We start from the raw sequence: 16,425 nt of genomic DNA, 5'->3' as shown, positions 1-16,425 counted from the left end.
AAAAAAAACTTGATTTGGTATCCTCGTCGTGCCACAACGTTAACTAAGGCACTTCTTGGGCGGCAACCCAAGTTTTTAATGCTTTAGTATTTGATTTTCAATAATGGGTGTTGAGTGTGCAAGTTGAAAAGTGAAGAGTGTTGGAAAATAGGTAGTTTGGCGAGTCAAAGTCCAGTCGGCGTGCCTCGACTTGGACCGCCGTTGGAACCACCAAGCCTTAAGGGGAACTTTGTAAAACTCAACGGGCTAAATGCTTAATCGGTGACTCGCCAAACAGGTCGGCGAGCCCGACTTTGTCCACCGTTTGAACCCCCAAAATTGCTGAGAATCCCGTAAAACTTAGCGAGGAAAAATACCACTCGGCGATGGTGAGCACGACTTACGTCGCTAAAGGTGCCATAAACTGAACTGTTTTAAAGGCCAAATGGTTTAAAATTTCAAAATCCTTCATCTTCTCTCATTTCTAACTCTCGTACTTTCTCACCCAAACTTTAAATCTTGCATATTTTATTGTTGTAACTATTTTTTGAGTGAAATCAACCTTCGAAATTGTGGAACTCTTCCACCTAGCTATTCAAATTTAAAATTCGGCATTCAGGTAGGTTTTTCGAACCCCATACTTTAATTTTGTGGTTGAAATCAAATGCAATAGATAAATTTGTTGTTTTTTCATGTTGGGGAATTGGTATAATTGTCTTTAATGTGTTAGATTGCCCAAAATTTGTTTAAATATGCACCTAAATTCTTTAAATTCATCGATTCCCGTGTTCTTACTTGTTAAATCGAGTCTAATTATTTGTTGTGCGGTGTAATTGTAATGAATCTAGTGGGGTGAAGTCTAAATAACCCCAAATTGTGCCAATAGAAATAATTTTCCCAATGATAGAGCGTTTGACGTCATTCTTAAGGGCAAAAGTCGTCAAACGGCCAATTTTGGCCAAATCAAGGGAAGTTTGAGTACTCCGAGGGCATGGATAGTATGGGTCTAGTGTTAATTGAATGGTGTATGCGTTTGATTTTGAATTCGGGGGCAGTGGGCTTGATTTTGGGAAATGGGGTTGAAAACTGGCACGTTGGACCGTTTGGCAAGCTACGTCGAGCTCGCTGAGTGGTTCGGTGGTTCGACGAAGTCCCCCTTAGATCGCCCTTAATTTCAAATTTTGGTTGAGTTTGTTCTGTAACGTTTGGCGGGAAGCTTGAGCTCACCGAGTTCACTCAGCGACTCGCCGAAAAGTTTTCTTGATCGCCCTTTCTAAGCCCCTAACCTCTAAAATACACTGTAACTTTTGGCGAGCTACTTCTAGCTCGCTGAATGTCCCTGAACATCGCCGACCTTTCTTTATTTCTAAAATTTTTTGCATTGGTACTTTCGGCGAGCCCGATCTGGCTCACCTAAGCGACTCGGTGACTCACACAATGGTTCGGCAAGTCTTTCTGCAACTGAATTTTTGCATTTTTTGTGAACTATTTCTAACATTTTTCTATGTGGTTTGAAGAAATGGCTAGAACAAACTTCAATGATACTGGCATGCCGCTCTGAAAGCAGGCACGAGGGATCGTGATAAATGAGCAAGAAGTTACCTCCAAAGGGACGAAAGGGAAAGGGAAAAGCGCCTATAGCTGAGACACTAGATTACAACTCCGACAATGAGGGAGAGTCATTTGATTCTCAGGCTTCATTCTTTGAGCCTGCGAATAATCAGTTACTACAGGCCCGGCGAGCAGAGCTTCGTTCCAAAGCTCGTTATGATCCGTCTAAAATTCCTGAGCCAACCCCTCCTGCTTTAGATTTAGTGCCAACTCCAGCACAGATGGTGGTTCCAGCACCACCAGTTCAGGGTCCTCCTCCCCGGCTACTTAACCAATGAAAGGCCGAGAGATTGAAAACCATCTTGGAGGAGAAAAGATTGTCCACAGATGGTGTAGTGGATAGGCATCCAACAATGTGGGACACTCTCCGGTTCCACAGGTTCGAGGTCTTCACCAGGCCCCGTGTCCCATACATTTCTACATGGGTTCGGGAGTTTTATGCTGCTTACAATGATCTGGTACCTCAGGGGAAGAAGAAGGTCAGTGCCTTCAGACCAGTGGAGTTTGTGATGGTCCAGGGAGGAAAGTGAGATGCAGCAGCAATGATATAAACATTTTGTTTGAAAGGGCTACAGACTTTGAGCACGAGTACCAGAGTATGATTACTACAAACACTCAAGATGACCTGAAGGGTTGGCTAGCCCCTTTGATTTCTGACACCACCCCAAGGTTGATTGAGGCCGGAGCGCCAATAAAGAAGAAGGATATAAACATAGCAGCTTGGTACTGGTTTGGCTTCATTAGTAACACAGTCATGCCGTCACAAAATGATTCCATTCTCCACCATCCAAAGGAGGCCTACCTTGGGTCTATCATAGCTAGGAAGAGGATAAATTTGGGGTTGATTATTGAGCAAGAGATGGCCATGAGGTCCAAATAGAGACATACATCACTGCCATTTCTGGTGTTAATCACCAAGCTATGTCGTCGGGTCAGTATTCCTCGAGATGAGAATAGGGATGTTGATATCACACCCACATCTTCTATAGACATTCGGCGTATTGAAGTCGAGTACACACGGGATGAGGCCGACAGAAGGAGTGCAGCTCCGGTAGACACATCTCCGGGGATTGATGTTGATGTGATACATGCAGAGGCAGCCTTGCCTATTCTGGCCTCTAGGACTTCAGGTACCTCTAGCACCGTTCCTTCTAGCACTCCAGGTACTTCCTCTTCTCCCCCTTCCGCTAGGTCTGCTAATGGCACTTCCACTTCTAGGTCTCCGATCACTCAGGCCATGCTTCTCAAGATGGGGCACCTAGCCCATTCTGCCGATGTGCGTGCTTCCCAGCTAGAGGCCGAGGTCCCCTAGATGATTGAAAGAGCTATTAATGTTGCATTGACACCTCTCAGGGCTTCTATTAATTCCCTCACAATAAGAGTATAGGTTTATGAGAGAGGGTAGGGTGTTACTGATGCAGTTACGGCTTTGAAATCCGCTGTTTCTGAGCTGAGAAAGGGTGTGGACCATATGAAGTCCACAGACTTCACTTCGCTATTTGGGACTGTGGAGATCCCAGATGATTCGAGTGTTGATGTTCCAGCCTGTGCTGAGGTACCTCCGGCTACTACCGAAGATGATACTAGGGCTGATGTTGTTGTTGTTGAGTCCGAGGCTGAGACAGATGATGAGCAGCTTGAGGTGAGAGATGAGGTTGTTTATGAGGACCTTACCGATCTAGAGGGTACCATGTTCGAGACAGCTAGACGGGCCTCCTTCAGAGATTTTCTGTGGCAGGCTCCAGTGGAGACAAGGCTGACAAGACACCAGGCACTGATTCCCAACCTCAGAGTGTGACCCTGGACACTGATGCCCAGACAAACAGAGTGACTGAGATGCAGACTTCACCCAGGCTTAGCCTAGCAAGATGATTCTTCCCATCCCTCTCTATTATCTTGTTATACTTTGTTTTATTTTAGTTGCATTTGAGGACAACTGCTTATTTTTGTTGGGTGGGGTGAGGTATTTCTATACCTATCTCCTTTCTTATGACTGTTTTGTGAATATTGGTTTATTGATATGTATTTCTTGGTTGTTGAATTTTGATATTGCGGATGTTTGAGCTTGTGGCCCATTGTTTTAAATGAAAATGGTTTTGAGCATAACTTAATTTTGCCACCTCTTTTGTGTGTAATTGTGGTTGTTCTTGTGCAAATTTGAGTGTTGATTGTGGTCAATACCGATGACTTAAACAGTGCTCCTAATTGAACAAAATGAATGTACGGCTACGATAAGGCAAACAAAGTTACATAGGCAATATGTGAGCTTTTAGCATCTCATTGTGACTAGCCAGTTGTTGAATGAGTCTCTCGTGATGACATTACACACTAGCAGAAAATGTGGAGTCTTGTTTGATATTGGTACCAATGCCTTGTGTGATGAGTTTACTTGGAACATTGTGTGTGATGACACCTAGAATTTGTCTCGTTGGTCCAGTTGATTGAGTGATGCAAGAGCTTGAAATGATCTTAGGCAAGGATTTTGGAGAGTGAACCAATTTGACAATATACTTCTTTTGTGGCCAACCTTATGAGATGTGTGAACCTTGTTTGGCACCTTTTGAGCCTTACCCTATTCCTAGAAGAAATTTAAGCAATTGTGACCTCTCTTTATCCATTCACCCATAACGTTCATGGAGTATGGTTTGCTTGAATAGCCAACTTAGGCCAAAAGCCTAAGTTGGGGGTGTGGTGAAAGGAGAAGGAAAGTCAAGAAGTGTGAGAAATCCCCGTTTTGTGATTGCTTTGAAAAAGATGGAACCCCTTCATGTAAAAAAAAAAAGAAAAATAAAAGGAAATGAAAAAGAAGAAAGAAAAGAAAAAAGACCGAAAAAGTTGTGAAATAAAGTAGTGATTATTGCTAAGGAAATGGGGTATAATGTGGTTCATATGAATTTGAATAATGGGGTGGATTTTGAACATGTTTGAAATGATAAATAAGAGGAAGAAAGTGATGTTCAGGCCATACTTCATGAAGGTAGAAGTCACTGCGCCTAAATGACCATACATTTACACTTAGCCACGTTACAAGCCTTGAAAATACCTTTGTAATCTTGAGTGGGCTGAAACGAATGTTGATCGGAAAATAAGGGCAAACCCATTGGTGAAGTCATGCATACGTTCATCTTTGAGAGTGTGAGAGTTGTATGTGATTCCGGGACTTTAAATTGTTGAGAAATTTTGTGTGAATGTGGAATCATCTTTGTTGTGAGGGCATTTGAGTACCTTTGTTGAGCTTAAACTTGCATTTGAAGCAAGTATTGTGAACTTGAGCATCTTTGATAATGGTGAGTCGCAATTTGAATCTTTGAGTGCACAATTGATCATTGTATGAGTAATTTGAACCTTGTTTTGTGCATTTATGTTGAGTCTTATGCAACACTATTTGTAGACATCCTTAGTGAACTGTTGATCTTGAGTTTTACTTGAGGACAAACAAAAGTTTAAGTTGGGGGTGTTGATGAGTCTGAGATTTGAACTAATTTAGGGCTTTGTTTTGATTGTTTTAGTGTCCTCAAATGCCTAATTTATGCTATAAATTGATGTTAAAGCCTTGATTTTTAGGTATGTGGACTAAGGAGCAAATTAAGGACACTAACAGAAAAAAAAAGAACAAAACAAGCTGAAGAAGTGAAGAAGAGCACTCCTGGTAATCGCCAAGACCACTAGGCGAACTGCTGAGTAGCTCTTCAGACCGCCTAAAGTTCCAGTGTGTCAGCCTTGAAGGAAGAAACCAAGTCGGCGATAGAAATGGGAAGTCGGTGAATTGCCGATCGGTTCCGCGATATAAAAATGGATCATCCAAAGTTACAGGACTTGAGGATGCTGAGAACCAATGTGAAAAGGCGATGAAAGAGAGAAAATGAAAGATCACTTAACCACTCGGCGATCCCGACTTACCTCACCTAATGGATTTTCAGGCCAAATTTTGTGAAACTATAAATTGGATTTTAAATGTAATTTTGAGGAGTTCTCTCCCAGATATTACAGTTCCCATTCTAGACTTAGAGTTTTCTCTGAATTTTTGAGTTCGAATGGTACAATTTTGGAGGATTTGCAAGTGAGTTTTTGAATTTCATTCTTAGAAATCATTGTAAAGGCTTGGAGAATCTTACCCAGTTCATGGCTAATGCATTTGGTAATCGTTTCTCCATTTTTATGTTGTGTGGCTAAAACCCCAATTCTTGGGGTGTGATTTTGTGATTATGGTTTGAATTAGCTTATGGGTATTGTTTATTACTAATTTAAATGTTATATTGAAGTGGATTTAATCATTAGCTGTGTTTTTATTTATGAATTGTAGTTGCAAATGCAGTTCTAACTTTGAGTTCTTAGCTTGCTTGAGAAAGAGGTTTTTGAACCGAAGCTTTTGATTAATAATTTGGAGGTATTGGGTTGATGTGGGTTCAACTCGAAAGAGTGAATCCCAGACCCAAATACTATCCATCTTGCTTGAGAGAGAGAGAGAGGATGTATTAAGGTTGTGGGTTGTTCTTATCTGTTAAGCTTGTTGATGTTCGAGAGAAATCACTTGAATCGAAGAAGTTGTTCGAGAGAAAGCTATTTCACTCATAGCCCAGCCTACCCACTGATAGTTAGCTATTTATTAGTAGTTTCAATTACCCATATAGCGAAAATTGCCTATAATCGATCACATCCCGAGAATTCCTCACTATATTGTTATTTCATCGTTCTTTGACAGCATAATAGCTGATAATTGCAAGCCAAAACCCCCATCTGACATTTGTTTTCACCCCCTTTTTACTTTGTATTTTTTTATAATTTCTATTCCAATAGCTATTTAGATCATATTTGTACTTCATAACTGAATTTGAACACATGCCTCTCCATGTAGGTTTGACCCCAACTCTTCGTTGGGTTTTATACCACTTAACGATCGTTTGCACTTAGAATTGGATGAGGTGTGCTTGAAATGTTAATCAGGACACACTGCACAAGACTTACCCACTTGCTATTAGAAATTGGGTACACAATTCCAACATCTAACCACGTTATTACTTCCTTTCTCGCCACTTCTTTCATCAAGGGATTTAGTCTACGTTTATGTTGTGCACTTGGTTTGTGATCCTCATCCATATATATGTTGTACGTACATAACGCCGGACTAATCCCATGGATATCTGCCATCTTCCACCCAATAGCCCTCTTCCTTCGGTTTAAGACTCTCAATGTCGCATCAACCTGTGTTCAGACAATTCTGCAGAAAGTATTACGGGTAAGGTTTCATTAATACCCAAATACGCATACCTTAGGTGAGTAGGCAAAGATTTCAACAGCAATTTAGGTATTTCTTCAATTGAGGATTTGGGGGGAGGCCCCAATTCACGATCCAATGATTCTACTCTACCTATATGTGTTCCAATATTGAGCTTCAGTATCTTCCTCTTATGTCATGTCTTATCAGGACTCTTTCCAAGGGATCCACAGAAGCAATGAATTGTGATTCTACTGCAAGGTCTATAACAGTAATGGCAGACAATTCTTCATAGACAGAAGGCAATTTCAAGGCGCGATAGACATCAAATACTTCAACCTTATCGTGTGCCCTCATAGTCAACTGCCCAACTACTACATCAATCAATGCTCGCCCAGTGGCCAAGAAAGGATGCCTTAGAATAAATGGGACCTCTGGATTAGTCTCAAAGTTCAAAACCACAAAGTCCACAGGAAAGATCAATGATCCCACTTGTACCAACACATCTTCTACTACACCTTCTAGTCTAGCAATGGATCTATAAGCTAGTTGGATAATAACAGTGGTTGGTTTCGGACTCCCCAACCCAAGTTTCTTGTATAAGGATGTCGGCATAAGATTAATGCTCGCACCCAAATCACATAAAACTCGGGCATGGACACTTTGCCCAATTTTTATTTGAACTGTGAAGCTACCCGAATCCTTCAACTTCTTGGGTAGTCTTTTCTGAATTTGAGAGTTGCACTCCTCAGTAAGTACTACCGTTTCATACTCTGTGAGCCTTCTCTTTTTTGCCACTATCTCATTTACATACTTGTCATACTTAGGAATTCTCTGCAAAATATCAACCAAAGGAAGGTTAATCTGAACCTGTTTAAGGAGAGACAGAAACTTACCGAAGCATTCATCTTCATTCTTCTTTCTGAACTTTTGTGGAAACGGACGGGGTGGTTTCATTAGAGGAACATTCTTCTCAACATTGGAGTTCTTTACCACCTCTTCTTGTTTATTTTCTTTATTGACCACTTCAACATCTATCTTCTTTAAAGCTAGTTCCTCTTGTTGTAGCCCACTTCTGGTACTCACAACATTCAATTGCTTAGGGTTGGGTTCAGTGTCACCAGGCAAACCTCCTTGAGGACGCAAGTTTAGTGAATTAGCCACTTGCGCAACTTATTTTTCCAGACTCATTTGGGACATTTAGAGGTTCCTTATGTTTTCATCATGCTTATCTATCCTTGTGTTTATCTTCATACCAATTTCTGTCATTAGCTTTTGGAGTAACTCTTCATTAGTCATCCCCCTTTTTGGTGCACTTGAATTTCTACCTTGGCTAGTATTTTGATATTTCTGCCCCATTCCTTGTGATCATTATTGGTTAGACCCTTGTGCTTGGTTTTGGTTTCCACCCATGAGAAGTTAGGATGGTTTCTCCAACTAGAGTTATAAGTATTGCCAAAACTTTGACCTCCACCTATTTGTGCATTGCCTACATAATTAACTGAATCTGAATTTGTTTCATATGATTCAGTGTCATGTCATATGCTCCACTACCACATACTCCGCACCAAACTGTTGATTGTTGTATATCATTCACTGGTGCTTGATTTAGGGCAATTTATTTGAACTGCATGGTTATGTTGTGGTTCATTGCATCTAGTTTTGTGTTTATTGCAGTAGCTTGATCCACATCTAAAATTCCTACAGCCCTTTGTGCGTTGTGGTCCTTGGCACTTCCCCATCCCAAACGGGGTTTCCTTCTAAGAGTCTATCTAAGAGTTCAAATAGCTCCTCATGGTTTTTAGCTAAAACTTATCCACTTGTTGCACTATTAATAAGTACTCGTGCATTATAATCCAGACCCTCAAAGAAAGTGTGAGCAAGTACCTCATTAGCCTGGTAGTGATAGGGATAAGCATTCAACAATTGTTTGAAATGAGCCCATGCTTGATACATATCCTCCTAATTTTTCTACTTGAAGCTCAATATTTCACTCCTCAACCATGCAGTTATGCCTGATGGAAAGAATCGACTCAAAAACTTCTTTGCTAGATAATCCCATGTAGTGATGGAATTTGGTGGCTCTAAATCTAACCACTGCCTAGTGGCTCCCAATAACGAGTGTGGAAAAAGAGTCAACCTCACATTGTCCAATGAAATGCCATTCGGTTTGTATGTGTCGCTTATCTCCAAAAAGTTCCGAATGTGGATTTGAGAATCCTCGTGAGGGAGACCGGTGAATTGTCCCATTGCATGGATAAGTTGTACCATATTCTATTTCAGCTCAAATCTTCCACTAGGTGGTGGTTTCCATATACTAGACACCACATTGGCTATGAGTGGGACTACCACATCACGAACTGGTCTTGCCGGTATAATCGGGGGTACTTCTTGACCTTCATTGTTTATGTTTCCTCCGTGGTCACCCTCAATATCTTTCGGGAGACCCAGTCCCAATTCTTGTTGATATTCTTGATTCGCCAACTTTCTTCGTAGTCAAAGGGCTCTTTCAAGTTCGTAGTCTAGTTCGACAAGATCCCCTTTTCGAGCTAGACTTGAGAATATAGTGCCTGCAATATACAAGAGCTAAGATCAAGTTATTAACACTTGAACAATCTCATTGTAGACTTAAGAAAATCAAATATAAATCAATTCCTAGGTCCCCGACAGCGACGCCAAAAACTTGTTGCTCCCAATTGCACACACAAGTGTACACGGTCATGCAAGTAATATAGTTTCTTTAGAAACGAGTTTTCATTTTGAAGGGACTTATGATCAACTTATATTCACTATCTTAATTCCACAATTAGATAAAATTAACTTCTAAAAGAGTTTGAACGTTGTTGATTACTACTACAACTTATGCAATAAATAAAACAACTAATGTGAACGACTTCAAGGTGATGTTTTAAGCAAGTAAAAGACAATTCCAGGTTGCAGAATGCATTGGATTTCGTGTATCGTATCACAGACAATGAACTAATTTACGTTATTAAGTTACTGATTCATAGGGTTAATTATATGATTATGGTCTCCCGACCTCTAATCGCCTACTCCAATTAGTTGTCTAACTACATCGTTGAGCAGGTACAGGCAGTTCTAATTGGCAAGCATTTACTTTTCATCTTGTTTTATAACCAAGCTAGGTGTTCGTCTGGGTGTCACTCCTAAACACAAATCAACTCAACTTAATGGAGGATCAAGATTTATGTATCCTTTGGTCTATCTACCTTAGCCTCTCTCGATTTTAAGAGTAGACAACATATTTATCTCTATGATGGCCAATCAAGAAATACTAAAACAAGAAGATAAAAGTAACTTAAAAACGATAACCATTAATTAATTCAAAACCCATTAATACTCAACAATCAATCCGTAGCTACAGCCCCATAACAAGGGTGTTTAGCCACTCATAATATTCGAAAATCACAAAATAATATTGTTCAAGCGATTTCCAAAATAAAGAAGATTTAGAGAATCGAAACCTATTACAAAACTTTAATCATTGCTCTTGCAAACCAAAAAAAAGTCGAACCCTAACAAAATAGCCTTAGAGTCCTATTTATAGAGTTTAGTAAAATTATTTTCTAAATCTGCTCTAACTAGGAGTCCTAATTCAGTCAACTTTTGTTAGACACGTCGGACACATGTTGGGGTGTCGTGCCAGACAGTGCACCAACAAAAACCTTCAGTAGTTTAGGCAGTGGCGCACTGTGCCAAGCAGTGCGTCTGAGCATTGCTTCAGTAATCGAGGCCTTGGCGCCTCGCGACAGGCAGTGCGCTTAAGAAGGTTGCCTGTAATTCTGGCCTTGGCGCCTCGCGCCACTCAGTGCTGCTTTTCTCCTTAGTTTATTTTCGTGCTTACTTGCTTCTCCTTTCCTCAAATCGACTCCATTCACCTTGAAAGTTCCTGTAACACCTAATCGCATGTTTTAGTGCACAATCATAGCAAATTAAACAAAATCAAGTCAATAGTCTCAAGATTATTCTTAAATTCAATCCCAATATGGGCATTTATTGGCAACTTCGGCATATAAATACGTCTAAGATCACTATGTGTTTACTTTGTGTGCATGTCCTAGCATACACTTGAGAAAGAATAAAGAATCTAATGTCTCTCAAGATGAATATACAAAAATAATTGAGAATGTAATGTCTACACTCGTCCTGATATAGCTTATGTAGTTAGTAGATTGAGTAAATGTACTCATAATCTCAGTAGTGAACATTGTAATGCTCTTTATCGCTTGCTAAGGTATTTTAGAGGTACTATGGTTTGGTGTTGGCATTTTAATAAATTTATTGTTGTTTTAAAAGGTTTTGGTGATGTAAACATGATAACTGACAATGATGAAGTTGGCTCTACTAGTGGCTATGTGTTTACTTTGGATGCATGTGCTATTTCTTGAAAGTCTTTCAAACAGATTTATATAGCACGTTTTACCATGAAATCAGAACATATTACTCTCGAGTTGGCAGGGCAAGAAGATGAGTGGCTGAGAAATCTTTTGGTGGATGTGTTTGCCACGCCCCAAGGCTACCCCCTTGACGTAAATACGGGACCTAGAATCACGAGTGACCCCAAGCTAACCCTGAAGATGGCATATCATAAGCATACTAAAAACTAAATAAAGAGATACAATGCGGAAGCTAAAACATGAGATAACTGAAAGATAGGGAATACCCAATACTGATATGAATATATATAAAACATACTAAAAGTTTAGAGATACTGAACAATCACTCAAATGTTAAAGTTGAATCTAATACTATGTCTGAAAAGCCTCTACTGACTATAGTTTCTGGGACATACCCCCAGCTAACTCTAGCAAAACTAAAACTGAAGTAAAAGACTGAACATGAAAAACATGTCTATTGTCCTCGAAGTATGAGGACTCACCACTGAAGCTGTTGAGTACGGATCGGGAACCAAACTATGCGTAATCTGGATGCTGAGGACCTGAACCTACATCATGAAAGGATGTAGCACAGAGTATGCGTCAGTACTTGGAATGTACTGAGCATGCATGATATAGATAATAGCTGAACAAACATACATGATGAACAAAGCATAACTGAGCGATGATATAATTTGAACAAAATATAATTATTGAATTATAACCGAAAAGAACTAAACTGAATGCAATGACCAAGTACTGATTATTAACATAACATACTGAGACTGACTACCTAAGTATAACTGAAAACCTGGTCAAATGCACTAGAGTCTGACTGTGGGAGCTACTATTAACCGACATAAAACCACGTGAGCTAAATGCGAAGTCTGATGTATATGCCCATTGAGAGGACCCAATATACCTTGTCAGGGGTATAAAGGCATGACTGGCGTGATCACTAAATCTGATGCCCACAGATGGGACTTACAAACCTACGGAGGAGCATAGTTCTGAGACTATGAGGGTACGCTGAACCCTAGTCTAACTCGATGCTAAGCCTACTCCCAACTGGAAATGTGTATGACACAACATAACTGAAATACTGGATAGATCAATGTTCTGACATGCAAATCTGAGAATGCAATATTTAGGAACTGACAATGTAATATTCGAAAACTGGAACATGTTTATCTGTTTAACTGACCTAGCAAGTGTAATTCATGAACTAAGAGAATCTACACTACTAGGGTTCTGAGTTTCATGCCAGGAACTAAGCAAACTTTCCAAGAAAACATGATAATTCGATTACGAATACTACAACAGATAAATCACAACAAATGTCTAAGGTTTTAAAAACCCTAGGTCTAAACAAGATATAGAGAATCAAGAATCTGACTGAATTCTAGAGACCTAGTGGATGAAAGAACCTACTAGTGAAATCCCACATACCTGGTGACGAATTTCACGGATAGATCTTTCAATTTTAGGGAAGGAACTGAAGAAACTATTATGCTAGTTCTTGAGAGGTTGTCGCTTCTTTCTTCTTTTTTTTGCTCTAAGTTTGTTGATTTTTGGGAGAATAATCATTCTGGGTAAGTTCTGACTAAGTTACTAGGCTTGAACTGGTTAAAACGATGTATTTTCGGGTTTAAATGACGTAGTTTAGGTGTCCTACACATAGAGGAAAAGACCAAATCCCAACTTAAAATCTGACGGAGGCCTTCCACGGACCCTATGACGGACCGTCAAATGGACCACGGCCCGTTAAGTGGGTCATGGTCTGCGGGCCAGTGACTACTGGTTCAGGACCCTTCCCTTTACGGTCCACTTCACGAACCATGAAGGCCACCATGTTCCTTCACTTGGGATGGGGGCCTGCTGGCTCAAGACAACAGACGCCACCATGACCCTTCATCAAGACCACGCCCCGTAGAGGGCTCCTTGGTCTGATGCCTAGGCCTAGTTGGTTCTTCCTGGCTTACACGAGCCTCCCCACGGCTCGTGGGTGGTCCACGACCAGTGAAGGGTCTTGTGGTCCACCTCTTCTGGATGGGCATGAGCCATGGGCAGGTCAACGGACCCTGGTTCCTTTCACGGTCTGTGAACCATGTCGTGGTTCACCAAATTTTGTTGTTTATTGCTGCAAAGTCCAAGTCTGATTTCTGAGGTGTTACAGTGTCGTTGTAGGGAAGACAAGCTTCATCAATCTTTCTTCTTTGTGACTCAAAGGAAACAATTGAAATTACCAAAAATAGTGTGTACAATAAAAGAAAACATATTTGCATCAGACATGATGTAGTTAAACAATTATTAAAACTGGGTGTTATTTTCTTGGAGTATGTAAGGTCTAAGAGAAATTTGACGGATCCTATGACCAAGGGCTTGTCAAGAAAAATAATCCTTGAAACATTGAGGGGAAATGGGGCTAAAGCCCATTGATTGACATAGTGTGGTGGACCCATTAGGCCTTAATATAAACCACATTTTTTATCCATATGACGTGAGGCAGTGTCTTATAAGGTTGAGCTTATTTTGATTTTAATGATTCTATAGTCTTAAGGTGGTCTATTTGAGATAGACTTGATGGAATCACCTACGTGAGTGTAAAGGTGTGGTCGTTTTTTATGAAAGACTTGGATCGTCTTTCTAGAGCACTCAGAAGACCCAAGGTGTGTGTGCATACCATAAAAACACTTTGTTTGTACTGCAGAGGTTGATTAAATTTTAAGAATATAGTATGTGCTATGGGTTTCAATATATATCCATTCAGTTTAAGAGTACTTCACTGTGTGGATACTAAGTTGTTGCCTCATTTCACTGTGTTAATTCAAATTAAAAGATATTAACACTTAAGTACATGTTCCTTCCTTTTGTCCAAATTCTATTCTTACTCTTTATCTTTGCATTTATGGGGGATTGTGATATTAATTTCACAATTATTCATTTTGTGCAATGCAAAGAACACAACGTAAAATACATTACAAAGAGAACAATATTTTTATTTTAAAACAAAAGAAGAGTTCTTGTAGAATGTGATGTAGTGACTTTTAACGCCATTAAGATTCACAATGCGTTGTCAAGATTAACTCTTGAATTTTCAATACCTCCTACTGAAATATCATATATAAGTAATGTCTTTTGTGATCACCACAAGCCCAACAAAAAGAAGAGAAAAAAAAAATTCCTTTCTTCTTAGCTTATTCTTAGAATATTTTTTGGGCAATTGATTTTGCGCAACCTCCAAACTTTCACTCACGAGTGCACGTGTTTGAGAGTAACTGTGGAACCTTGGGGAGCGACCGGATACAACGATTTGCACCGGAGTCGGATCGAAATCGCTTTCAAGGCAGTGACTTGCCACGACACAGTGTTTACCTAGTGTTTATAATAAGTAATTACTACTTTGTAATTCCAGTCCAATATCAATATAGTAGTATTTTTTTTCCAACAATTATTGCTTCCGACTTGCTTGATTGGCAAGTAGAGGCATTTGTGTCAATTTTGAGAAAATTTATAGAATTCATTGGTGGGACAATTACCTATAAATCTATGGCTTATTGAACCACAAATTCTAAAAAGTCTACCTTTTATTCTTAAACTATGTGTACAATCAAACACTTTTATATAAATTGAGATGAATACAGGATAAGATTTTTCTTTTATTTCCATTACTTCTTTTTGTAGATTATCTTGAGTTGGGGTCTATCAAAAACAATTACTCTACCACTGAGATAAAAGACAGATTTGCGTATATTCTATCCTTCTCAAATCTCACTTTATGGGACTATGGTAAAACCTCACCAAATTAATATATGTGGGACCATGAAATATTATTATTTTGTAGAGGTATTATTTAATCGATAAATTAATATCTATTAATTTAAAGAGTCTTTTGAGATTCAATAAAGGTTAATTTTGATTACATCATTGCATCTTACTAATTTATATATCATATTTATTGAATTCATATAAAAAGTAAATTTATTATATATAAAGTACAATAAATACATCAAATCATTGTATCTTACTAAATTATGTATCATATGTATTGAATTCACATAAAAATAAATTCATTATACATAAAGTACAATTATGTGTATGAATCATTGTAATATATCTTTTTTGTTAAATGATTCATGGTAAAATAAATTCAATGTTAATGATGAAGTTGAAGATGATACAATACCTTTGAAATCAGTTACGCGTAAGGAAATACTTATCTCATCTAGAACTCTTCACAATTTTATGGTGCAGTTCAAAAAGATAACACCGAAACTTTTGGATGCAATAAGAAAAGTAAGAGATGAACTTCAACTAGATTTAAATTTTAACAAAAACCAAAACACAATAAAATCATGTCACTAAATTGTTTTGGATATATTTGTACTTTTAAAGAATTATTAATTTATAATATTAATGGGACAACATATTTATATAAGGGTCTTCTGAAAATATATTATCTTATTATTTTATCGAAATAAGTGATTTTTTTCCATTGAACCAAATCAGGACCAAAGAAATATATTATCTTAGAGAGATTATTAATTACCGAATATTAATTTAGTGAGATTTTACTGTACACTAAATATGTTGTTATGTTGTAGACATAGTATAAGATTTTAAACATGAACCAATGTAGGAAATAGCTTCACACAAAATCAAAGAGAAGTATTTCACAATTTTAAAAGAGTATTTGTTCGGCACGTTTTCTTGCTTTTATCGTTCCTGCTTAAGGCAAGAGGAGTGAACTATTCTGCTTGTGTTTGCTGTTTGATACGAAGAACATTTTTAATTAAAAATGTGGAAAATATTCACTTAAGAAATGAGTTGATTTCTTACTTATTTTCTAATGTTTGATAAATAGGCAAGAAAATGTTAATTCAAAAACATTTATATGTAATCTAATAAAAAAAAATTATAAAGCCGGGAAGGAGTGGCAGTGGGATGATCAAGGCATTGAATGGGTGGGTGAATAGAATAAACATAGAATACCATTTCTGAAACTTATTTCTTCCACTTTCATTAAAGAAATTATTTTCCTCATTTTTAAGTTCATTTTCCCAAAGAAAATATTTTCCAAAAATTTTGTTTAACCAAACATAGAAAAATAAGAAAACATTTTCCAAAAATTGTTTTCCTCCATCCCAAACACTACGCAAAGTTGCCGGTAGTACTTCAAATATGAAGTTAAAATCTCATCAAGATTGACAATTCCAAGTTTGC

At 38.5% G+C, this 16,425-nt stretch overlaps 1 protein-coding gene across 1 annotated transcript; it reads right to left on the bottom strand.

The window, feature by feature from the left end:
- Window positions 1–6,982: 6,982 nt before the first annotated feature.
- Window positions 6,983–10,734, bottom strand: LOC125838435 (uncharacterized). Its single transcript, XM_049517494.1, has 2 exons — window positions 10,671–10,734; window positions 6,983–7,935 (listed from the first exon to the last, which is right to left on the bottom strand). Exons 1-2 carry the CDS (start codon window positions 10,732–10,734, stop codon window positions 6,983–6,985), a joined length of 1,017 nt encoding a protein of 338 aa, XP_049373451.1.
- Between the last annotated feature and the right edge of the window lie 5,691 nt (window positions 10,735–16,425).

The sequence above is a fragment of the Solanum verrucosum genome, unplaced genomic scaffold, assembly GCF_900185275.1.
Source record: "Solanum verrucosum unplaced genomic scaffold, falcon-dt-bn FXZP01000150.1, whole genome shotgun sequence".
Lineage (NCBI taxonomy): Eukaryota > Viridiplantae > Streptophyta > Magnoliopsida > Solanales > Solanaceae > Solanum > Solanum verrucosum.
This window is presented reverse-complemented; position numbering and strand designations above follow the sequence as displayed.